Source organism: Camponotus floridanus, unplaced genomic scaffold (assembly GCF_003227725.1).
Source record: "Camponotus floridanus strain SB8 unplaced genomic scaffold, Cflo_v7.5 scaffold5, whole genome shotgun sequence".
Lineage (NCBI taxonomy): Eukaryota > Metazoa > Arthropoda > Insecta > Hymenoptera > Formicidae > Camponotus > Camponotus floridanus.
The window spans coordinates 867,997-890,403 of record NW_020229658.1 but is presented as its reverse complement, the minus strand read 5'-3'; the positions used below and the strand labels follow the sequence as shown (position 1 = coordinate 890,403).

General features: G+C 28.9%; 6 protein-coding genes across 18 annotated transcripts; 2 read left to right on the top strand and 4 right to left on the bottom strand.

The window, feature by feature from the left end:
• Positions 1 to 86: 86 nt before the first annotated feature.
• Positions 87 to 3,948, bottom strand: LOC105258600 (E3 ubiquitin-protein ligase MARCH8). Of its 6 annotated transcripts, XM_011269976.2 has the most exons (7): positions 3,801 to 3,948; positions 3,172 to 3,294; positions 2,530 to 2,808; positions 1,505 to 1,596; positions 1,155 to 1,335; positions 777 to 1,042; positions 87 to 697 (listed from the first exon to the last, which is right to left on the bottom strand). In XM_011269976.2, exons 3-7 carry the CDS (start codon positions 2,644 to 2,646, stop codon positions 439 to 441), a joined length of 915 nt encoding a protein of 304 aa, XP_011268278.1. In that variant the 5' UTR covers positions 2,647 to 2,808; positions 3,172 to 3,294; positions 3,801 to 3,948; the 3' UTR covers positions 87 to 438. The 6 variants fall into 6 exon arrangements, with proteins under 6 accessions (XP_011268278.1, XP_011268262.1, XP_011268269.1 ...); XM_011269960.2 differs by lacking the exon at positions 3,172 to 3,294 and having other exon boundaries at positions 3,668 to 3,948; XM_011269967.2 differs by lacking the exon at positions 3,172 to 3,294.
• Positions 3,949 to 6,265: 2,317 nt separating this feature from the next.
• Positions 6,266 to 8,256, bottom strand: LOC105258590 (E3 ubiquitin-protein ligase RNF4-like). The gene is made up of 3 exons (XM_011269939.2): positions 7,885 to 8,256; positions 7,196 to 7,454; positions 6,266 to 6,689 (listed from the first exon to the last, which is right to left on the bottom strand). The coding sequence occupies exons 2-3, from the start codon at positions 7,447 to 7,449 to the stop codon at positions 6,332 to 6,334; spliced, it is 612 nt and encodes a 203-aa protein (XP_011268241.1). The 5' UTR covers positions 7,450 to 7,454; positions 7,885 to 8,256; the 3' UTR covers positions 6,266 to 6,331.
• Positions 8,257 to 8,821: 565 nt separating this feature from the next.
• Positions 8,822 to 13,244, top strand: LOC105258575 (carnitine O-acetyltransferase). 2 transcript variants are annotated; one of them, XM_011269918.2, is made up of 14 exons: positions 8,822 to 8,977; positions 9,395 to 9,666; positions 10,080 to 10,161; positions 10,239 to 10,369; positions 10,474 to 10,609; positions 10,677 to 10,849; positions 10,922 to 11,075; positions 11,137 to 11,302; positions 11,421 to 11,608; positions 11,728 to 11,828; positions 11,898 to 12,023; positions 12,266 to 12,593; positions 12,690 to 12,827; positions 12,932 to 13,244. In XM_011269918.2, the coding sequence occupies exons 2-14, from the start codon at positions 9,659 to 9,661 to the stop codon at positions 13,127 to 13,129; spliced, it is 1,929 nt and encodes a 642-aa protein (XP_011268220.1). In that variant the 5' UTR covers positions 8,822 to 8,977; positions 9,395 to 9,658; the 3' UTR covers positions 13,130 to 13,244. The 2 variants fall into 2 exon arrangements, with proteins under 2 accessions (XP_011268220.1, XP_011268229.1); XM_011269927.3 differs by lacking the exons at positions 8,822 to 8,977; positions 9,395 to 9,666 and adding an exon at positions 9,822 to 9,880.
• An 82-nt stretch (positions 13,245 to 13,326) lies between these two features.
• Positions 13,327 to 15,124, bottom strand: LOC105258565 (GDP-fucose protein O-fucosyltransferase 1). Of its 2 annotated transcripts, XM_011269906.3 has the most exons (6): positions 15,018 to 15,124; positions 14,738 to 14,885; positions 14,532 to 14,655; positions 14,094 to 14,464; positions 13,767 to 14,003; positions 13,327 to 13,642 (listed from the first exon to the last, which is right to left on the bottom strand). In XM_011269906.3, exons 1-6 carry the CDS (start codon positions 15,050 to 15,052, stop codon positions 13,448 to 13,450), a joined length of 1,110 nt encoding a protein of 369 aa, XP_011268208.2. In that variant the 5' UTR covers positions 15,053 to 15,124; the 3' UTR covers positions 13,327 to 13,447. The 2 variants fall into 2 exon arrangements, with proteins under 2 accessions (XP_011268208.2, XP_019885376.2); XM_020029817.2 differs by lacking the exon at positions 15,018 to 15,124 and having other exon boundaries at positions 14,738 to 14,989.
• A 464-nt stretch (positions 15,125 to 15,588) lies between these two features.
• Positions 15,589 to 18,680, bottom strand: LOC105258559 (serine/threonine-protein phosphatase 2A activator). 2 transcript variants are annotated; one of them, XM_011269894.3, is made up of 9 exons: positions 18,542 to 18,680; positions 18,387 to 18,459; positions 18,226 to 18,311; positions 17,813 to 18,016; positions 17,512 to 17,729; positions 17,284 to 17,408; positions 16,227 to 16,327; positions 16,009 to 16,116; positions 15,589 to 15,946 (listed from the first exon to the last, which is right to left on the bottom strand). In XM_011269894.3, the coding sequence occupies exons 2-9, from the start codon at positions 18,427 to 18,429 to the stop codon at positions 15,806 to 15,808; spliced, it is 1,026 nt and encodes a 341-aa protein (XP_011268196.1). In that variant the 5' UTR covers positions 18,430 to 18,459; positions 18,542 to 18,680; the 3' UTR covers positions 15,589 to 15,805. The 2 variants fall into 2 exon arrangements, with proteins under 2 accessions (XP_011268196.1, XP_019885380.1); XM_020029821.2 differs by having other exon boundaries at positions 18,387 to 18,630.
• Positions 18,681 to 18,908: 228 nt separating this feature from the next.
• LOC105258539 (SWI/SNF-related matrix-associated actin-dependent regulator of chromatin subfamily A-like protein 1) lies at positions 18,909 to 22,398 on the top strand. Of its 5 annotated transcripts, none has more exons than XM_011269853.3 (13): positions 18,909 to 19,054; positions 19,197 to 19,230; positions 19,315 to 19,635; positions 19,720 to 19,835; positions 19,929 to 20,041; positions 20,117 to 20,251; positions 20,323 to 20,500; positions 20,566 to 20,729; positions 20,799 to 20,963; positions 21,052 to 21,201; positions 21,290 to 21,397; positions 21,524 to 21,698; positions 21,863 to 22,398. In XM_011269853.3, exons 1-13 carry the CDS (start codon positions 19,052 to 19,054, stop codon positions 22,244 to 22,246), a joined length of 2,046 nt encoding a protein of 681 aa, XP_011268155.1. In that variant the 5' UTR covers positions 18,909 to 19,051; the 3' UTR covers positions 22,247 to 22,398. The 5 variants fall into 5 exon arrangements, with proteins under 5 accessions (XP_011268155.1, XP_011268145.1, XP_025268163.1 ...); XM_011269843.3 differs by having other exon boundaries at positions 19,315 to 19,644; XM_025412378.1 differs by having other exon boundaries at positions 19,315 to 19,443; positions 21,863 to 22,397.
• The last annotated feature ends 9 nt before the right edge of the window (positions 22,399 to 22,407 follow it).

The window sequence follows — 22,407 nt, the reverse complement described above, 5'->3', positions numbered from 1 at the left end:
AGACTTTACCATCAATGTAAGAAAACGTGTATTACTCATAGATAACATTAATTAATTTTCCAAATAAAATATAATTAACAAGGAAATATTGTTTAAATATGGTAAAGTTTATTTAATAACATCACAGATACAATAATTATGTACATAAGAAAGCACCAGCATCCGAGAGCTGTACACTTTCATCTCTATCTCACTGTCAACACTGTAAGCACTGAAGTACTAAGTTTCGAGAAAAGAAAGGTGCTGCACGAGGGCGGATATTCGACGATTTCGACGAGAATAATTCCATTTCCGAAATCGTATAGCCTAAAATTATCCAGTTCCGTCCGAAAACGCGCTCTTCTCCTTTTTCCTTTTGAACTGAAAATTTGGCTAATCTCTTAATCACCTTTAACGCGCGATTTTACGTACGATGCTTTCCATCTTCAAAGTTAGATATTATAGATTGTCCTCGGACGAAGACAATTTGTCGAATACATAAAGTTTCAATTGAGCGTCGTGCCTTTGTGGTGCTGCAGAATCGGTCTTCGACATCTGCGAGGCACATGGAGGATCTATGGTACGGGGTAGCAGAGTGCGGTTGAGCTCGGCCATCGAGGCAGTTGGATCCTTCAGGGGCAAGGTGACCTCTCTCAAAGAGTCTGTAGGTGACGGAGGAAGCACCACTTTTTCGGGAGCATTTTGAATAAATATTACTCTGAAACATAGAGATTGACATTGTAATCTGAATTCGAAATATAAGTGCGTCAGAGAAAAATACAGAAAATAATACATACCTATTAAACGCTCGCCACTTTCTGCATAATGTAATGTACGCTTTGCATTGAATATACATGAAGACTAAACCACCGGTAGAACCGATTACGACGACTATTAATTTAGTCCAGAAAGACCAGTCGACGAATCCACGACGAGCTTCTTCCACGGATCGCTCGACAAGCACATACAACGACCATGCTACGCAAAGAGCGGCTACAGCGTGAAAAGCGACCGCGCACCATAATTTTCGCACTTCTAGTGCGGACATTTCAAGTTTCTCCCACTACAAATAATATACATTATTCATATATTTAGTGTACGTTGGAATATGATTAAGGTATTTTTCAGTTTTTAATTTTATTTTTTTCTCCACATCGAAGAATAAGTTTACTTACTTCGCAAAATGGTTTTGTCTTGGCATGCATAATAAATGTGAACTTGCATAATTCACAGGCGCGCGTATCCGAAGCCTTTATCCATTGTTGAAGACAAGCCTGATGCACATAACGCAAGCTGCCACTGCAATAGCAAGGTGCTAATAAAGGGGCACCTTCTTCGCCTTCGCAATGGCAGATCCTGTTTATAAAAAGATAAAACTTTCTTATAACCAAATCAAAATTGGAAATATATTTTAATTATTGTAAATGGTGCGTATATATATATAATCAATATGTATGTACATATTATGTCAATATAATTAATTATTAAAATATATTATAATTTATTATTAATACATTTCATTTACCTGCAAATATCATGGTTGGTCGAGGATAATGTGCTTACAGATGAATGACAATGATCCGGTATAATAGTAACTACTGTGGCATAACTCGATTCCTAAAATAAATATACTTATTAATCATTAACAAAAAAATTAATTATGAAGGTATTTTTACAGTATTTCCTTGGAAATTGCATCTGCTTTCTTGAAATAAATTTTGACAATGAGATCAGAAAAAGATCATATCATTTGCAAAGCTTAATCACTACCAGATATTAATCAGATAAGCAGGTAAAGCTTGAGAAATGAAATAATGACTAGCTTGAGAAATGAGAAAATGACTATCTTTTGATGAAGTAAGAAATCTTTCACAAGATGAAGAAATACTGTACTTTTATAATTTACTATACTTTATATAATTTTTGTCTACATATAAATATATTTTTAAATTATATTATTGTATTACATGTTATTAATTATTAAAGTAATGTAAAATTATATACAATAACAGAATATTACATTTTAATACTATTTGTATTTTATTTTCTTATTCTTTCATGTATTTTATATTTTTATTGCTTCTGTAATTTGTTAAGTGATTCAATTTCTTTATTTAGTTTTGAAATATAATATGCAGTCTTTTAATGATCATGTTTTGTTTAAACAGCCGAGTTGTTTAGCTGATATAAATCAATTTATATAAGATTACAATTTATTATACTGTTTCTTATATTTCTAAGACAATATATCTATATTTAAAGTTCAAATTATAATTCTAAAATCCATCTGAATTATCGTGTATTAATTATTAAAATTAACTGAATAATGTAATTTTACTACTTATTAATTATTTTAAAATTTAAATTTTTAAAAATCCTTTCTGTCATATATAATTTGAAATAAATTTTAATAAATTCTATGACATAAAGTTGAAAAGAAGCACAGTTCAAACAAAAGGCATTTTGGGAATATTCTATCCTATTTAAGTAATTTAATATAGATTTAAAATAATTAAGCATTAATTTTTGATAAATAGGATAAAGAATTACCCGTGGTGTCCATTCTGGTAAACTTTCTCCACCAGCAGGACTTGTGTTATTGGAAGGACCAATTGACAAGGGTGGTTGCCAGTCAGGCGGATTAACATTAATCTGATGAACCGGCATCACTCTCCAACTTTGCCAAATATGTACTCACTGATGAATGAATTTGATTAAATGCATCTTAAATAAATGATCAGGTGCATTTCAGGTAATATTTCAATACAGATTACGTATTCATTTGTATGTTGTGAACACTTCAGCATTTAGGATCAAATTGCAAACAGTCTGAAATTATACATACACAAATATTTATAAATAGATGTATATAAACAGTTACAATTTTATACATGTATATATATCAGCTAAAATATAACATCTATACAATTATGTAATAATGTAATAATTTTCCACTTGCAGCAGCAATGTTCTAGATACATCAATATATATACTGTTTACATTCTATTTTACCAATGCTCCTGCCAAAAAAAATATATATATATATACACATAAAATGTTTAAATTACTTTTATCTAACGAATAAATAATTAATTGATTAAAGTGACCTTTGCAAAACCTTAAAATCAATAGATTAATGAATTAAAAAATTTATATAAATATAGATATGTATATATATAAAATCATACAAACACATCAACGAGAGAGATACGTCCAATGACATTTCGCGCAAGGGTAAGGGTAAGGTTAAACACCGCAGATAATAGATTTTTTTCACGATGCTCGGGAACTCGCGCATCAAACAAATCGCTCTCGCTAAAAAAGAAATATTAAATAAAGCGCTAACGATGATAACGAACGATGCACGTCGTTACTACGTCGTCGCGAATCTTCGGAGTCACTCCGTTTATCAACAACAAGCGTTAATAACGCGTTGACTTGCGAGATTTTACGATGCCGTAAGAGAAAGAAAACAAAGCGCGCTGACGCTGTCGCGTATACACGTCCTTACTTCTGCTAATGCTCGTGCGTCCGTACGCACAGATCGCGTCTTCTCGTATCACGGGACGGCGATCAACCGTACCGAGATTGTCGGGCGGCGAGATTTTATTTGCGGAAGAGATTTTAATATCTATCTATCTATCCCTCTCTCTCTCTCTCTCTCTCTCTCTCTCACTCACTCACTCACTCTCTCTTTTCTGCTCTCTATCGCCGCGGAAAGGGCAGGGGGGGAGAAAACGGGCTCGGATAAATTTTGACACTTTGTCCCGAGTCAATGACACGACATGGGAGAGCCGTCCAGTATTGGCGTAGCGGATTACCAGGAGCTCTACACCCTCGCCTCGGCGCACCTGACACGCACCGCGCACCGTCCGCCGCGAGGAAACGCGCCGACACTCGTCTCGATACGCGAAATAACAACAAAACCGCGACCCGTCCTCATCGCAGCCCTTCCACCGCAACGGGCTGTGTGTACCTCATTTTTCTGCTGCGCCGCCATAACGTAGGCGTGCCCGGCCAATACGAAGCGGAGGAGCGCCGCGAGTAACGTCCCGACGATAATGGCGCGGGATTTCGAATCTCGTGATTCTGCGTGGGCTTCCTCGCGCACGGTCTCGCCACGAAATTACCCTTTATCGTTGCGAAAATGCACCGGGAGCTTCCGATTATTCGTCTCACTTTAAATGTCATTTTATCGTCAACTGAAAAATTTATTCAGAAAATTTTCATACATTGCTGTTTATTATGTATATTGGAGCCTATGTAATGATGTGTAACAATGTAAGGGGAAAAAAAGTTGTTTTATGTAAATACGAATAAAGTTCAAAAAGAAATTGAAATATTGTATTTCATAAAAGATATTAAATTATATTTGTTAAATTCATCATATTGATATCTGAAGATTCATTTAGAGTAGAAATTAAGTTTACTTGTTTCACATCTATAATTCTATTACATGTAACAATATTATTATCATTAAGAACGTACAAAGATATATACTTTTATTAAAGCTGTCAGTTGGATACTCGATAGACATGGTTCTTGGCATGTTTCCAATCTTCTTGACATTTAATAAATGTGACTTTAATATTGAATTGGACTTTGGAATTGTTTTCGTGCACTTATACTGTACTATTGTGTAGTTTTTCTTTTATTCATCATTGTATCATTGTTAAGCAAATATGCCTCTATTCTGAGATAAACTTTTTTTCCTCATCTACAATCTGATAAGATTCATAAATAGGTAACATTTCATACAATTTCATTTCCTTTGTTAATGCTGTCATTAAAAATGCAGAATCATTGAAATTTTTTTCATATGAGAAGCATCTTAGAATGACTCTCAACGAATGACATGATTGATTAATAGATGTATCGAGTTTTAATGTCTTGCCGATAGATCGAAGTACAGGAGCATCTACAAAAATATATATTAGTATATAAATTTTAATTACATTTCGATAAATAAATGATAGTATCCAGATATCTTATTTTCAATGTCAGATATTTGGATACACTTTATTTTGGATGATAATAAATGTATTTGGAGATAAAAGTTTTCTAATACATAGTTCCATTCCAAATACATTTTATATTACGATAGAATAAATTAAAATTAACGTAGATAAGTATTGTGATCTTGTTTAACTAGTTACTTTTTATAGCCTCAATATATTCTTTTAAACATGTATAATTTCTTTCATTTTTCTCTCTTCTCTATTCTTCTTCCTTTTTTACAGAGAACCAGATTTATATTTAAAAAATCTCAATACTTCTTTAAAACAAATCTCATCCTAATGGAAATTTATACCTGTTCTGTTATGTAGAGAATAACAAACAATTATTCTTTTGTAAAAAATAATACAATATCAATAATATAATAATTATGAATTTGATAATCAAAATAATATAAATCAAAATTCAAGTTAAAATATATTGAAAGATAATCAATAATAATAATAATAATAATACCCAGAATATCAACAATATCAAATATATAAATGTTATTATAATACAATTTCATATATGAATCTGAAACATAGTTGATAATAAACTAATTATATTTGTTTGCATTTATCTTTCTTCAAAACAACTAATATAATACATTTATAATAAATTCAACATAAAACAAAATTAATATAAAATATATAAATTCATAAAATAAATTTATTACATATATATTAAATAAATTTTAATATAAAATATATATATAATAAAAAATATTATTTGTGGATTATATAAATAGGTATTTATAAAGATGTTAACGAAATTTTTAGTTTATTTATAATTTAATATATATTTCAAGTCATTTCAGTTTATACAGTTTAAGGTAATCTCATTATCAAAAGAAGCAAAAATTGTATTATAGCATAAAATGTTTAATTAATATTAAATAGTCACAATACAAAACTATAAGACTCTAAAAGAGTTATATGGAAGTTAAAACTTTTATTATAAAATAATTTTTATTCAAAATAAATATCTAATAATAATGTAATAATTATTAGTAGATATTTATTTTGAATAAAAACTATTTTATAATAAAAGTTTTAACTAATAATTTAATAATTATAATCTTTTGACAAGGTATCTTGAAAATCGAACATTTCTATAAGCTTAATTAATTAATTAGAATTAGAAATATAATAACATCAAAAACATTGTCCTTAAATTAAACTTTCTACTAACTGACATTTTCCTAAAATAGGGAGAAAATATTTTTAAGAATCTATCATTGTTTCCTTAAAACAATAACAAAAATTGAAATTTTTTTAAATATGCAAATGTATTGGAATATGAAATATGGAAAAAAGTACAAAATTTATGCAATGTTCACAAGTAATGTACATATTTAAAGATATAAACGAATACAAGATTTTAATGTTATAGTTGTTTTGCAGGTTGGACAATGTTTATACTTATGAATAGATTTTTTCAAACATTTTGCACAAAATAGATGTCCACAACGAGTAGTAGTGGGTTTTAATCTAGAAGATAATATTTCAAAACATATCGGACATGTTAAAGATACTGGCACTTTATCATCTGATTGAAATGTGTAACAATTATTTCCTTCTTGTTCATTATCTTTATTATCTTGTTTATCTGCTTCTTCTTTATCATCTCTAACTTCAATAGTATTATCAAGATTCACAATTTCATTGTTGCTTGCACTATTACTATGCCTTCTTATTCTTCCTAGATAATCTCTAAAAAAAATATTTTATAATCACAAAAAATCTTATATAATATGTCATCATGTATATATAAAATGTATAAAAAGATTAAGCCAAATTTATATATTGTATTTTAAGACAGTTTTAAGTTGACAGAAAAATTTATATAAAATTATATCAAAAATAAATATCATATAATATATAATACTAAATAAAACAAATATAGAAATTACAAGTAAATGAACAATAATTTATTAATCACAATTATTAATTAAAAATCATAATTAATACCAAATTAATATTTTGATTAATAAATCATTACTTTTGTAATTTTTTAAAGATATATGATTATATTTATGATTATATAATGAAAACATATAGATATGATTTTTAAACATGGAATGTAAACTTCTCATACTGTACAAAGTTATTCAATTATTTTAAGATGCTATTTTGACTGCAATCTTTTTTAACACTTTATATATTTCTATTAATCTTTGGGAAATAAACAAAATAAACAAGATGTATCTTATACAAACGGTTCAATATCATATCTTCTTCCTATTGCTATAGGTGATAAGACTTCCCTATGTAAGAGACGTCTGGATGATCTAGTTGTATGACGACTCGTACATGCATTTTCAGGATATCTATAACGTGATTGTGAAGGTCTATTTCTTGGTGATTCTTTAGTTAAATCAATAACATCAATCAGTGTGGGTGACGAATGATCCTCTGGATCTACGGATATTGTTGTATTTGTATCCACATCTGTGTCTGTACTTGTGTCCATATTCTCTGAGATTTTAATAATATATAAATTACAATAATTTTTTTCATTACAGATATTCATTTTCATCTTAACTTAGTGATTACTATAAAAGAAACTAATATTTATTTTTAATTATATATAAAAAAAATCAACAAAATTCATGTTTCGATTTATTTTACATAAAAAATATTATTTATAAAGATAACAAAAAACTTTTTTTTAATTGAAGAATCCCTTTAAAAGTCTCGTAAAAGTTATTGAGACACATAGATATTATTTGATACGTGTAGGTTAAAGATATGTAGATTTGATTTAACACATGTGCGAACAAGGGTTAGATTGCAAACAAGATACAATTAGACGCTTGTATAATTCTCTTAAATCATGATTTGCTAAAGAAATACATATTTATCGTCATCATTTCTCATTAGCAAGCATTGAATTTGAGAGACATACCTGTTTGAAAAAGACCGTTTCGAAGTTGTTATCTTTTAATCTGCTCGTTGAAATGTTTTTTTAAACATTCAGTTGTTTTTCACACAATCGCGCATAATCGATATTAATCACCGGTGTTAGGGCTGGGTTTTTCGCGCATGTGAAGTGGCAATTAAAACAGTGATGGAAATCAAAAATGTGGACGCAAAAATCTTGATAGGTCTGGGCTGCGTTCAGAAATATCACCCGAATGTACTTGGGTACATTTTATCCTTGTTTAACATTTGGTGAACAACAAAGATAAAATGATACCCGGAAGCACTCGAGTGATGTTTCTGAACACAGTTCTGGTGAACAAAAGGGCAGGTTATAACATTGGCCGCATTCAGCGAACTCAACGATTAAGTAGCAATCGAACGTGATTGGTTTCTAGTTTTATAGCGTTTCCGACTTGTAGAGTTCAATCGCTCCAAAGTAGTTTACTAGACGTTATTGACCAATCACAGACATCTTTTAAAGAATGTAACCATATATTTCTTCAGAAGAATGACTGTGATTGGTCAATAACGTTTAGTAAACTATCCTGGAGCGATTAAATCCGACAGTCGAAAACGCTATCAGTTCCGACCAATCAGCGTCAAATTACATCGGAAAATCTAGTAATGTTGCCAACTGTTGAGTCCGCTGAATGCGGCCATTGGCTACATCCAACAAATTCGTATACAAATACAATATTCCCTAAAGGCGCATTCAGACCTTATCAAAAAATCAAAAAACAAAAAAGCAGGAGCCAATCACAGAAGAGCAGAATGTACTGTTTACTACCAGTACGAATTGTGATTGGCTTCTGATTTTCTGATTTTCGCTTTCTGTGAAGATGTGAATGCGCCCTTAGTCTCAATTGGACAAAATGTCATACCGGGTGTCACAGAATTCGATATGCTGTGTTCCTTAAAGGCGTCTTTAGATGGAAGCGTTTAGCGTCAAGCGTCGAGCGTCAAAAACACGTGCGCAGCACCCTTGCGCATAATTCTGAACAGGCAGATTCCAGCATCTTGACGCTAAAACCGCTAAAACAATGTCTAGTAACAAAATTTTAATAAATACGGTAGAGGTAAGTAGATTGTATATTCTTAATAGAAAATGTATTAATATATATAATATATAATAAATATAATAGATATAATAGATATAATAGATATCATTATACAATATATATTATAGAATTGCGCGATTAGTAGCGTATTACAACATAACCAAACAGAAGGAATAATTGGCATAAATATATGTTTTCTAAATACAACATGAATATTATTTATTACAATGTATTCTTTGTATAGGATATAACGTGTGGAGTGTGCACGTAACTTTTTTTTGTTTCTTATATTCATGATTAATAATGCTGCTGCATTCTAATAACCATTGATGATAACGATAATTAACTGACATTTTATTGATAATATTTGATAATAATGATAATATTGATAATATTGATAATAATGATAATATTTGATAATATTCCGCAATTTAGATGATTTACTGACTGCTCCAGCGTTTCAACAAATCACTAGGCACACTGCGCATGTCACACTTTTTGACGCTTTAACGCTCGACGCTAAAACGCTCCCATGTAAAGGCACCTTAATATAATAAATTGATAATGAATGTCATATGCAAAACATCTCATAAAAGAGAGTGACGTGACATTTCTATTCCTGCTTTCTTCGAAGTCGAACTTTAATGAATTTACTAATATTACTTCATTTGCTCGAGCAGAAAAGAATTTTATTTCCATATGGACAGGTATGGATATATTTATGTATATATTTGTTTTTATTTATTTATTTTAAGTGCGCTCACGCAAAATTATATATACTATATATGCATATAATATTATACGATCATTCCAATTATGATGATCGGTCCAATGTTCATCGTGACTATATATATTCTGTATACAATTGATCGTAATATAAAATAATGGTAGGGTTGTCAATTGATTATCGCGCGTATTTAGGTATGTATGTGGGTGACATCTCTCTGCAGAGATATTTTTAAAATTTTCAACATTTGACAGAGAGATATATTTATTATAAATAATTGAGCCATATTGAATATTCAACTCATTTAATACTAGTTTTACATTATTTATTTTTCATATATAATTTCGTTTATCTTTCAAAATATCGATAATATTGTCAATTTTTATTTTTTAGCATTACTACAGTAGGATTAGCCTCAAGTTTTTTAGAGAAACCAACTATGTATAAAGTATTATCTAATGTATCAAAATATACAGTAAGTACAAAGATTTATCAATTTTTCATACAGAATTAAAAATTCTCAATTGATTCTAAAATTGATTGCATCAACAGGTTCACAATGAATTATACAAAATACCGTCATTTCTTCGTGGATCATCTATAACAACCCTAAATCTAAATAAACAACCTCTTCCTAAACAACCTGTTCCTGATCTCAAACAAACTGCACAACGTTATTTGAGGTCTAGATTTTATTTTTAACACAACAAATATATATCTATAAGAGTAATAAATAATTATTGCATATTTTAGTTTAAAGAAATTATTTATACTTTATTAATTATAGATCTTTAAAACCATTATTGACTAATGAAGAACATAAAAATACAGAGAGAATTGTAAATAAATTTATAAGCAATACTGGTCTGGGGCCTCAATTACATGCTAAATTATTGGAGAGATATGAAAACACCGATAACTGGGTACTTATCATATATGCATTTTAATCAGTTAGATAAATAACATATTACAATTAATATTTATTTGTAGATGAAAGATTGGTGGTTGCAAGTTGCATATTTGGGATATCGTATCCCCGTGATTGTACACTCCAGTCCTGGAACTGTTGGACCACCAATTATTCTCAACAGACCAGAAGATGTGTATCTATTTGCAGCACGTATCATTGCTGGAGTATGTAATTATAATGAAATGGTCAAGAGGCAAGTTTTATATTGCTTATAATATTTCTTTATATCTTTCTCTAATACTTATTTATAATCATGACATTACAGTGGAAAAATGAAACAAGAAATGGCTCGTAATGATCCACTTGACATGCAACCTTATGGCATGATACTTGGCACACATAGACAGCCCAACAAAATGGTTGATAAACTGTTGCATACAGATGAGGCCAAACACATAATAATCATAAGCAACAATCATGTGAGTATAATTATTTAAATAGAAAGAGATATACTTTGATATATTCTATTTTATATTACAGTTTTTTAAACTTTGTGTTGTTGATGAAAACGGCATTTTAAGTGAGGGTAAACTCGTGACTGCTATAAAAGATATTGCAGATCGCTCATGTATGCCAGGAAAGCCTGTAGGAATTTTAACAGGAAATGACAGAGATACTTGGGCAAAGGATCATAATTTACTTTTAGGTTTTCTTTCAATTTACTTTTGTTTATCTTTATACAATTGCATCTTTAAACTGCATTTTTCTGTATATAATATTTCATTCTTTATGTATTAAATTATTATTATATTAAATTTTTTCAGAGCTGGGTAATAATAGAAGTATAATCAAGGATATAGAAACGTCTTTATTTATATTGTGTCTGGACAAAAATATACCTAAAGACGCTTTCAAAGAAAAAAATAATGCTTCAGTTAGAGCACTTCAATCTATAACAGGCATTAACAGCTGTCTAAATGCAGGAAACAGATGGCATGATAAAACTCTCCAGGTGAAATATCTCTGATTAATAAATATGAACAATAAATTAAATATAAAATTATTAAAATATTTGAAATCATATTTTGATATTGAGATAAACAAAATTTATCAATATTCAATACTTTGCAGAATATAATATCCGCGGATGGCTATATTGGTATGGAATATGAACATAGTCCATGTGAGGGTACCCCAGTTGCTGTTCTTCATGATTATGTATTAAAATACATGTAAATAATAATCACTAAATATAATTTATCTCTTTTATAATATAAATAAAAATTTCTAATTATTTTTAGAGCAGGAAAAGAAAATAGCGCAAAATGCGGAGATACTAAAGATTTTCCTCGAGCAGAACTATTAAAATTTGAAATTAATAATGTTATAGAAAATGCAATCGAGAAAGCTACTGATGCAGTAGATAAGTAAGTTAATTATTTCTGGCTGAGTTTGTCTTAATGCTAATGTAAATATTAAAGCTGTATGTGTTGATTTGATTAACTAATTGAGATAAAGAAGTTTATCTTGATTAATCAATCAAAAGCTTTCAATACTTATAATGTCAAAGTGAATGTAACTTTTATAAATTTTTCTAATTCTTATAAGATATATAATTATTCATATTATGCTAGAACTGTCAGAAATATAATAAATACGATTTTTTCAGGCTCTCAAATGATCTAGACATGGAATGTTTTACATTTGACAAATTTGGTTCAGATGCGATAAAAGCAATTAAACTGAGTCCCGATAGTTTTATTCAGATCGCGATGCAAGTGACTTTTTATAACTTGCTAAAGAAACCACCAGCGCATTACGAAAGCGCGGCATTACGAAGATTTATTAATTCCAGAACTGAATGCATCAGATCTACTTGTACAGAGTCTGTCGAATTTGCAGAAATGTTATGCTATGATGCTGGCTGCAAGACCAAAGCACAAAAGAAAGAAATCATGATCAAAGCTATAAATGCTCATAAAGAGCTAGCTGGACAAGTGAGATATATTCCTCTACTTAAATTATAGCGCATCTTTAATCATACTTTAATAATTTGATGCATAACTATAGAGTTTACGATTTCTTTTGCACAGGCTGCGATAGGTCAAGGTGTCGATCGACATTTGTTCGGTTTAAAAATGATAGCACAGAGTGAAGGAATAGAGCTTCCAGAATTGTATAAGGATATTGGTTACACCAAAAGTATATATTTCAATTTAACATCGAGTCAGGTAATTCAAAACCAAAGTTCTTAAAATACGTGAGGAGTTGAAATATTTAGATATTCTAATGTAGAAACAACTTTGCAAATTAATTTTTTTCCTGTTATTCGAAGGTACCATTTACTACAGCATCTTTTATGTGTTATGGACCGGTTGTTCCCGATGGTTACGCTTGCTGTTACAATCCACGACCAAAAGATATTCTATTCTCCTGTTCTTCATTTAAATCTTGCGAAAAGACTAATACAAAGGATTTTGCTCATGTTTTACAACAGACGCTTTGCGATATGCGAGACATAGGAAGTGAATAATATTGTAAAAAAATATGCAGTTTTATTGCGATAGAAATGCAGTCAAGATTCATATTTTTATATGTAATATCTGTATAATAGCACACAAAATAGAATATCTTGTAAGTCAGGCGAATTGGTCTTTTAATATTATTTTATTTTTTTGTGAAATATCATTAAGAAAATATTTTGCGAAATATCGCAATGTTCAATGCAGTTTGTGCGCGTTACAATTGTATATATTTCCAAAATTAATGTTAATTAGTTTTTTAATATATTTAATTATAATAAATTATGAAAAATGATTCATTATTTGTATCATTAACATATTTCACAAAATTACAATTCTAAATGATGTGTAGATCTTTCATTAGGAAAACCCCAGAAAAATGTTGGGAATCCTTTGACTTCTCTTTCTCTGGCTACAAAAGCAGAAAAGGAAGAAATGCAATTTCCTATAAAATAGTTCGCCCTTCCGAGAATTGCTAAATCCAAATGGGGTGATGCTGGCGGTTCTTGTCGAAATACTGGTATCTATATATATATATATATATATATATATATATATATATATATATATATATATATAAAAATAAAATATAAAAGAATAATGATTAATAAATAATATGCTAATGATATGTAAAAATATATAACTTACTTTCATACGTGCTAAAGCTTCCCCAAGCTTATCTAGCATGTAATTATTGTCGGATGCCACAAACACCGATTTGATATCATTGCCATTGCGAATGACACGTTTCAGATGACGTACTATTAATTCGAACGATGGTAAGCACATAGACATGGTTGCTTTGCCGCGTTCATTACGATATCCAAGACATTGAGGCGCGGCAAAGAGATTCGGTGTAAATGATACATGCTCGCAGGCGCGTACCTGAAGAAGACATAACAGAAAAACATTATTTTCTAGATGATTAAAATTATACTCTACATTAAAATGTAATAAGTTTAACAACTCAATTACCCAATCAATTCCATTCCGCAAATGTATGCCGACAAATGCACCTTTTGGTAATTTCTTCTTTATAAATGTTTTTGCTTTATTAAGCATATCGTTATTCCAAATGAGACATTTCTGTAGATACTTGTTTTCAAATTGAACCGGAAAACTACCGGGTGCACCTGTGAATGCTAGTACTGGCCAAGTCGCGGCTGGGTAGCGTTTTCGCCATTGTACTTTCATATCAGTGTGATACATATCGTAATGGAGTGGACCATAAAATTCTGATTGAACAAAATCTACATTATACGTATCCCAAAAAGGACCAAACGGATTTCCTTGTTTAGCATTGCAGGACTTTTCCTTGCTTCCCATACGGAGTGAATAACAAAATGCTAAGAAAAAATTACAAAGACATGAACAATTTATCTTTTTTTAGAAAAATTAATATTTAAAACTTACATACTCTTTCCTCAGGTGGCCACACTCTCGGTGCAATGTCCCTCATAAAGTCCTCCATCAATAATGCTTTGTGGCAATTTTGTACTTGCGAAACATTGAAATAGGTATCAAAAGGTACTTGTATCTAGAAATTAAATTGGATTTGCATGTCAGCAAATGTCAAATGTTGCAAACGATATGAAATTGTATGGAAATGTGTCACTTACAGATCTCGTTTCTCCTGTACGAAATTCAACCCATGCTGGTAACAATAAAGTACGATTCAAAGACTTGGCGAATCCTAAGGCTCCTAGAAAATGATCTGCTTGATTGCCGAAACGTCCCATGCAAGGGCAATAGGCAATATAGCCGTTTCTGTCAATGTCAATATCTTGGCAATAGGTGACGTTTATAATAAGTAATATAAAAATTGATATCTTGAATATTGACATCGTAATGAATTAAATTTAATACAATAAGTATAATATTAATATAAAAGTTGAATACTTTCTGAAAGTTTCTGTCATACAAAAACAGAGCATTAAAGCGGTGAATGAAATCGAAGTATTAAAATGATCGTTCTTAGACAGAACATTTTTTTCAATCACTGTTATTGCGACGCATGCGCAATAAATCTGGCCGAACAACACTGGTTTCCACGGAAACAAACATCGATTAGAGACATATTAGAACTGGAGCATCATTGGAAAATATTGAAAAATTTTGTTTATCTAGTATCTTGCTTTCCAGCTAAATATGTCACGTAATTCGTTCGAATAGAGAATTTTTAAATTCCCGAAAATATTCCTATTTAATAGCCAATCGTGTATCTAAGAATATTTTTTGAACGACACTACATTTGTAATTTCAATTATTCAAAAATATACGTATATCATCCAATATATTTAGAATGAAATAATACTCTACCCTTGCATGTTTTAATTTATAATATTTTAGTGCGATAAATTTTGTATTTTTATTGAAAGCAAATGCTCACAAAATTATTTCCATTATTTTATGTCAATACAATTAAATGCAATATCTTTCAAACAAATATATCATTAAATAACATAATTTTTACATCTTCTATCATACAACTCACAATGTGTGAAAATATCTTTTTATATATTACAAATGAACACAACTTTTCAATAAGCTACAGAAACACATTCAAAGTTAGCAGAAGTAGAATATTGAAATGTGTAAGATAACGTAAAATTTTATTACAAGTATTGGGAAATGTAATAAAACGTTCCACTATAATAATAATATTTAATACGCAAATTATTTTTTGTTTATTGTGATGTTGCTGATGGTGGTGGTGGTGGTGGTGTATTGAGATGAACTCCTCTGTAATTTGGAGGAGCATTCATTGGTGTTAATGGTAATAATGAACCAAAGAAGACATGTTGAATAACAGGAAACTTTGCCAACACCTAAGAAATAAAAATCACAATCATTTTTTTTAGACTTTAATATGATAATTTCATTAAATTACCTCTGCTTTATACATCTTGATAAGACCACTATTTACTTTCGACCATGTGGATACTGCACTAACGTTCCACAATTGATTCGAATGTTCAGCAAAAGGTCCTATTTTCACCTAATGAAATATAAACATAAATGTTAAGATTTTATAGATTTAATTTATAGTTTTTACAATTTTTATAGGTAACATCAATGAGAACACAATATCTTTATATCTCTTTATACCTTTGAAATAAATTCAATGCAGCCAAGGAACATGTATTTCTTGCTGTAAGATTCTACAATAGCTTGATCTACAAAATGACGGGGTTCTATTCTAGGATGTCCTAAAATATTATATTATATAAAATATCATATAATTACATTATACAGAGTGTGCGAAAATCGCCCGCAGTACTTTGGAAAGTGATTCGAGACTCAAAGAAAAAAAGGAAAACAAGCTATACAAATAGATCCGGAAATAAGTCGTTTCTGAGTTATAACCACTAATATGTTAAAAAAATGTAATTTATAGTCCGCTTGGCATCCCTCTTTTTAAAATTTTTTAAAATTTAAAATTTTTAAATTTAAATTTTAAAATTTAATCTTCGAAATTTAAAATTTAAATTTAAATATTTAAATTTAAATTCAAATTTAAATTTTTAAATTTGAATTTAAATTTTTAAATTTGAATTTAAATTTAAAAATTTGAATTTTAAATTTAAATTTGAATTTAAATTTTTAAATTTAAATTTGAATTTAAATTTTTAAAAATTTAAAAATTTGAATTTAAATTTTTAAATTTAAATTTGAATTTAAATTTTTAAAAATTTAAAAATTTGAATTTAAATTTAAATTTTTAAATTTGAATTTAAATTTTTAAATTTGAATTTAAATTCAAATTTAAATTTTTAAATTTAAATTTAAATTTAAAATTTAGATTTAAATTTTTAAAAATTTGAATTTAAATTTAAAAATTTGAATTTTAAATTTAAAATTTTTAAATTTAAATTTAAATTTAAATTTAAAAGTTTAAATTTGAATTTGAATTCAAATTTTAAATTTTTAAATTTTTAAATTTGAATTTAAATTCAAATTTTTAAATTTGAATCTATTTATCTACTTATCTATTTATATAACTTTTTTTCCATCTTTTCGGGTCCCAAATCACTTTCCAAAGTACTATGAGAGATCTTCCAGACACTCATTTGTATAAAATATATTAAGAATGTGAAAATTTAATGAGAATATGAAAAAATAAATTATATACGATTTATTACTATATTACTAAAAAAATTAATACCAATAAGCTGAGCACTACCCCATATGAAGGGTACAAATTGATAATCATCTAAGCTCCAAACACCATGGCTACCTGCTGGTTCCATACGATACGTTAATTGAAGTCTACGTTCCAACTCAAGATATCTTTAACATATATAAAAAACGATTTAAGTACTTAAACAATTTTCCCCCCCAAAAAATAAAATTGCATAATATAACAAACCAAATTACTAAAAATTAAAAGTACCTATTAAATACTTTTATTACAACAGCAACTTTATCATCTTCTTTGAATGCACCAATCTTAAACATACAACAAAGAAACATGAGAAAAGCCATTTCATGACCTGTCCCATAGTCTATACGAGTTGGATTTCCAAAGCTTTCATATAAATATTGAACTATCTCTAGGATTGCACGATGCAATTCCTCTGGTAATACTTGCTTTAATTCCTCTATTGCATTCTGTAATAAAAATGTCAATTATAAATCAAAATTATCTATATCTTAATAATTTTTAAATAAAACAATTATGTACACACACAGACCTGTTCCAATCTTTCGTGCCATATACGAAATGATTTATTACCAAATCGTTGGGGCTGTTCAGTAGGTGGAATTTCTGTTATCCATTCATCAAATTTGTTTAACATCTGTATAACATTATCCACTAAAGGAGATTGTGGATACTCTGCATCCAAAGCTTTGCCTTGAACAGCTTCATTTAATGCTAAAATAAATCCCAAGTATTCCTACAAATAAGATTTTATACATAAATATATATAAAAGAAATATTAATGTTTATGTAAAACTATTGGAACTAAAAAAAATATTTTATATATAAATTATATATATATATATATATATATATATATATATATATAAGTTATTCTACTAATGTAATAATGTTGTAAAATATAAAGTTACAATAAATAATAAATAAATGCAAAAATCATCTTACAAAATATGCTTCAGACTTTTGCCAAACTGTTATATCGGTCGGTATCTTGATACGCTTTTTTGGCACAACAAATTCATGTTGATCGGCTAAAATAATACATTAACATATGTAAATCTTATAAAATTAAGTCAGAGTTACAAGTCTCTTATAAAAATACATACGTAATAATTGCGCTTCTTTTACAGGAAATTTTGGTGTTGCCATAACGAATGTTTAAAGAATGTTTAAATTTAGCTGTAATTTATTAACAATTTTATTAACAAGCGAAACACAGTAATATATTTTTTATCACTGAAAACATTTTGTTTAAACGTACTATTAAGCGTAATTACACGATCAGCTTGCATATATCGCGTAGGTACATAAACTACACAGTCGATGTGTCATTCATAACTTTGCGATGGAATCGTCAATTGTTGCAATATATAATAAAAGAATGAGATTATCTTTATCGAGCGTACTGATTGGCTACTATTATAAGAGACTATCAGAGTCTTAGAAACTTACCATTTAATCGACACGTTATTGGACGTGTCTGATAATCTTGAAATTTCGAAGCGTTTGATTGGCAAGTTTCTTGCGCATGTGCGGCAGTAGTAATAATTGCCGCGCATGCGCAAGAAATTTATCAGGGAAATATGTTTGTTTTATTCACATTCTCCTAGAATTGTCACCACGTTCGCCGCGCATGCGTCAAAAACCCGGTTAGCCTCGCAGCTGATACAAATATGAAGTTTATCTTTTTTAATGAAAAATCAGGAAATTTATGGTCTAGTCTCTTTATGAATACTTTATAAAAAGTGCATTTTAATGTTTGAGCAGTGAAATGGTTCGAATAAATTTATATCATTAAATTATATCAACATAATAATGTAGTTTTATTTTTGTTCATACATGCGTGACGCGCAACATATGATTTACAGAATATTTTGTTTTTAAATTAAACAACAAAATATATTTATTTTTTGTAGTTATTGAATGCATCAGAAAAAGAGTACAAAATGGGTATAATCTTCTTCTTTAAAAGACAATATTTTTTTTCATAGAATAATATTGGAGTATCAATAAAAAAAATTGCCACTTTTATAGATAAGAAATGTTCGCCTGAAGAAATTGAAAAGAAGCGTTTGCAGGCATTGGCAAGGAAGCAACAGTCCCAATTAAACACACAAACTACACCCAGAAATAGTCCCATGCAACAGCCAAATCATAATAATAGTACAAATGTTATGAGATCAATTAGGAAGAATAATCGTTTCAATCCTATAGAAACAAAAAACTTTTTCAGTCGAACTTCAGTATTAACAGGCAAATGTTATATGATCAGCAACGAGAGATTTGCATTAGAAATATCTTCATTTGTACCTGCAGTTATTGAAACATTTAAAACACTACCGAGTAGAGCATATGGTTATTTGAGTTATGGTTAACTTGAAAATGTATACTCAAATATATATATATATATATGTTATATATTTATATTTAATTTTTCAGATGTAAAATCTAGAATATGGAATTTTCATATCAATGAATATGACACTTTAATGCAGAAACTAATCCCTCATGAATCTAATATATCTATCACTCAAATACCACAGACTATTCTCCAGGTAATTAGATAACGTATTAAAACAAATTGTATAATATAAACAAAATATAGTATAAATATAAAAGCATAAATTTCAAAGATATTTTTATTTTAGATATTTAAAAAAAGCTTACAGTCGGATCACAAAAATATACTCAAACAGGACCTATCAAAAATTGACAAAAAATTAGTAGATAGTTTAATGCCCTTTCAACGAGATGGCATTTGGTAAACTATAACTACAATAATTATGTATATATAATTTCTATATATATATTTTGATTGACATGTAATTTATTCTAGCTTTGGTATATCAAAAAGTGGTCGTTGCATGATAGCAGATGATATGGGTTTAGGAAAAACTATACAAGCATTAGGCATAGCACATTACTTTCAAGAAAGTTGGCCACTTTTAATTATAGTTCCTTCATCAGTTAGGTAAATTTTCTGTGATAAATGTAATGAAATAATGTTATAAAAATTTAATGTTATAAAAATATTTCATTTAGGTATCAATGGTCTGAAACAATATATGAATACTTACCATCTCTACCTATGCATTATGTTCGTCATTTTACAAGTGGAAAAGATTGTATTGAAGATGCTAAAATCATTATAATTTCGTATGATATATTAATACGAGCTGTAAATATTCTTGAGAAACATATTTTTGGATTTGTTATTTTGGTATGTTATATTCAATAAATTGATAACAAATGCTGCTGCTATTTTATCATGTAAATGATTCTCAGGATGAATCTCACATGTTGAAGAGCAATAAGACTATTAGATTTCAAGCTGCTCAAAAAATATGTGTCCATGCGCGTCATGTTGTATTGCTTACTGGGACTCCAGCTTTGTCAAGGCCGATTGAATTGCATTCCCAAATTAGTTTGATTTTGCCACGTTTTATAAGGTATTTAAATAAATAATAAATGCATATATTAAATATATGCAGACTTTTATTAGAGATATTGTCTTGCAGATATGAAGATTATGGTATACGATACTGCGCAGGGCAGAAAAATGTGTTTGGTTGGGACTTTACAGGTTCTTCAAATATGCAAGAGTTACAATTATTGCTGAAGACCACTTGCATGATTCGAAGATTGAAATCTGATGTGTTAAGTCAGTTGCCATCTAAAACAAGGTTTCAAAAAAAGATCTTTTTATAGCATAAGTAATTTTAAACGAGTTTTGTAATATTTATATATTTTTTATATATATCTACATTCTAGGCAAGTAATCATTTTAGATTCAGATTTGATCAACACTCATAAGCGAATGAACGAAATGGCGAAAAAACTGAAAAATAATACAAGTTTAGAGCATAATACTCTTTTGCAATATTACACTGAATCCAGTTTTGTAAGATTAAAAGCAGTATGGTATGTACATAAATATATAATACATTGATATTTTTTCAAAAATATATCGGTAATCTGTTTCAACAAAGTTAACATTTGGCATTTATAGCAATTATGTTACCAATTTATTTGAAAATAAAAGGAAATGCCTTTTGTATGCTCATCATCAAAATATTTTGGATGCTATTTGCAATGTCGCTGAATCTATGAAAATAAAGTGAGTACTTAATTATAAATCTATAATTTATATATTCTTATATTCAAACTTATGAAAAATTTATTTCTTTAATTCTTTCATTTGATTATTACCCTTCGTATATTAAAACAATGGCAATTTCCACAGATATATAAGAATAGATGGTAAAACTAATTCGGAGCAGAGAAAACACCAAATTGATCAATTTCAAGAACGGGATGATTATTTGGCAGCAGTTTTATCAATTACTGCTGCAAACGCAGGTGTTACATTAACGGCCGCGAATCTCGTAGTCTTCACCGAATTATTCTGGAATCCTGGTGTAATTAATATTTATCTCAAGAAGCACACATTAGTATTATATATATAATATATTCAAACATAATATATGATTTACATGATATATTTACATGATTTATTTAAACATAATATATGATTTACATATAAAATATATATATTCTATTTGATTGCATGAAATTATTTCAGATTTTATGCCAAGCGGAAGACAGAGTGCATAGAATAGGGCAAAACGATAATGTTATAATACAATATTTGGTGGCGAGAAATACCGCAGACGATTACATATGGCCTTTGATAAAAAATAAGCTGCATGTTCTGAATGCGGCTGGTCTTGATCAAGATTTATCGATAGACAGTGTTGATACGACAGTGCAGAAAAAACGTGGACAACAAGATCTGACTTCCTTTTTGAATACCTCTTTATCGCTGGAAAAGCAGTCGCAATCACAGGAAAATAAGCAAAAAAATGATTCAAGTCCAGAAGCGTCTACTTCGACAAATGATTTTAAACAATTACTCGAAATCGACGAGGAATGTTTCGATTCCTGCAGCTGGGACGATATTGCTTAAATGTGTAATGGTTATTAAATGTCCTCTATTTTTTTATGAAAAAAAAAACTATTTGCTATGTTAAATAAAAATAAAAATCTGTCATCCTTAAATGAAAGTTTATACAAGTGTCACAGTATGAGTATGTTTTTTGAAATTTTTTTCTAAATTATGGAGTGAAC

Excerpts from the sequence above, each read along its gene's own strand:
- LOC105258600 (XM_011269960.2), bottom strand. The coding sequence starts at position 2,646 with ATGCCGGTTCATCAGATTAATGTTAATCCGCCTGACTGGCAACCACCC. Across the intron at positions 1,597-2,529 it reads TACCAGAATGGACACCACGG|GAATCGAGTTATGCCACAGT; the intron begins GTAATTCTTTAT and ends TATTTATTTTAG. Across the intron at positions 698-776 it reads AAGTGGCGAGCGTTTAATAG|AGTAATATTTATTCAAAATG; the intron begins GTATGTATTATT and ends TCTATGTTTCAG.
- LOC105258590 (XM_011269939.2), bottom strand. The coding sequence starts at position 7,449 with ATGGACACAAGTACAGACACAGATGTGGATACAAATACAACAATATCC. Across the intron at positions 6,690-7,195 it reads AGAAGATATGATATTGAACC|AGATTATCTAGGAAGAATAA; the intron begins GTTTGTATAAGA and ends TATTTTTTTTAG.
- LOC105258575 (XM_011269918.2), top strand. Across the intron at positions 12,024-12,265 it reads GCTACTGATGCAGTAGATAA|GCTCTCAAATGATCTAGACA; the intron begins GTAAGTTAATTA and ends CGATTTTTTCAG. Across the intron at positions 12,594-12,689 it reads ATAAAGAGCTAGCTGGACAA|GCTGCGATAGGTCAAGGTGT; the intron begins GTGAGATATATT and ends TCTTTTGCACAG.
- LOC105258565 (XM_020029817.2), bottom strand. The coding sequence starts at position 14,962 with ATGTCAATATTCAAGATATCAATTTTTATATTACTTATTATAAACGTC. Across the intron at positions 14,465-14,531 it reads GCCACCTGAGGAAAGAGTAT|CATTTTGTTATTCACTCCGT; the intron begins GTAAGTTTTAAA and ends ATTTTTTCTTAG. Across the intron at positions 13,643-13,766 it reads AAGCTTTAGCACGTATGAAA|ATACCAGTATTTCGACAAGA; the intron begins GTAAGTTATATA and ends ATATATATATAG.
- LOC105258559 (XM_011269894.3), bottom strand. The coding sequence starts at position 18,429 with ATGGCAACACCAAAATTTCCTGTAAAAGAAGCGCAATTATTAC. Across the intron at positions 18,312-18,386 it reads AAAAGAAGCGCAATTATTAC|CCGATCAACATGAATTTGTT; the intron begins GTATGTATTTTT and ends GTATTATTTTAG. Across the intron at positions 16,328-17,283 it reads GGGTAGTGCTCAGCTTATTG|GACATCCTAGAATAGAACCC; the intron begins GTATTAATTTTT and ends ATAATATTTTAG.
- LOC105258539 (XM_011269843.3), top strand. Across the intron at positions 20,042-20,116 it reads TTTCAACGAGATGGCATTTG|CTTTGGTATATCAAAAAGTG; the intron begins GTAAACTATAAC and ends AATTTATTCTAG. Across the intron at positions 20,964-21,051 it reads CAGTTGCCATCTAAAACAAG|GCAAGTAATCATTTTAGATT; the intron begins GTTTCAAAAAAA and ends TCTACATTCTAG.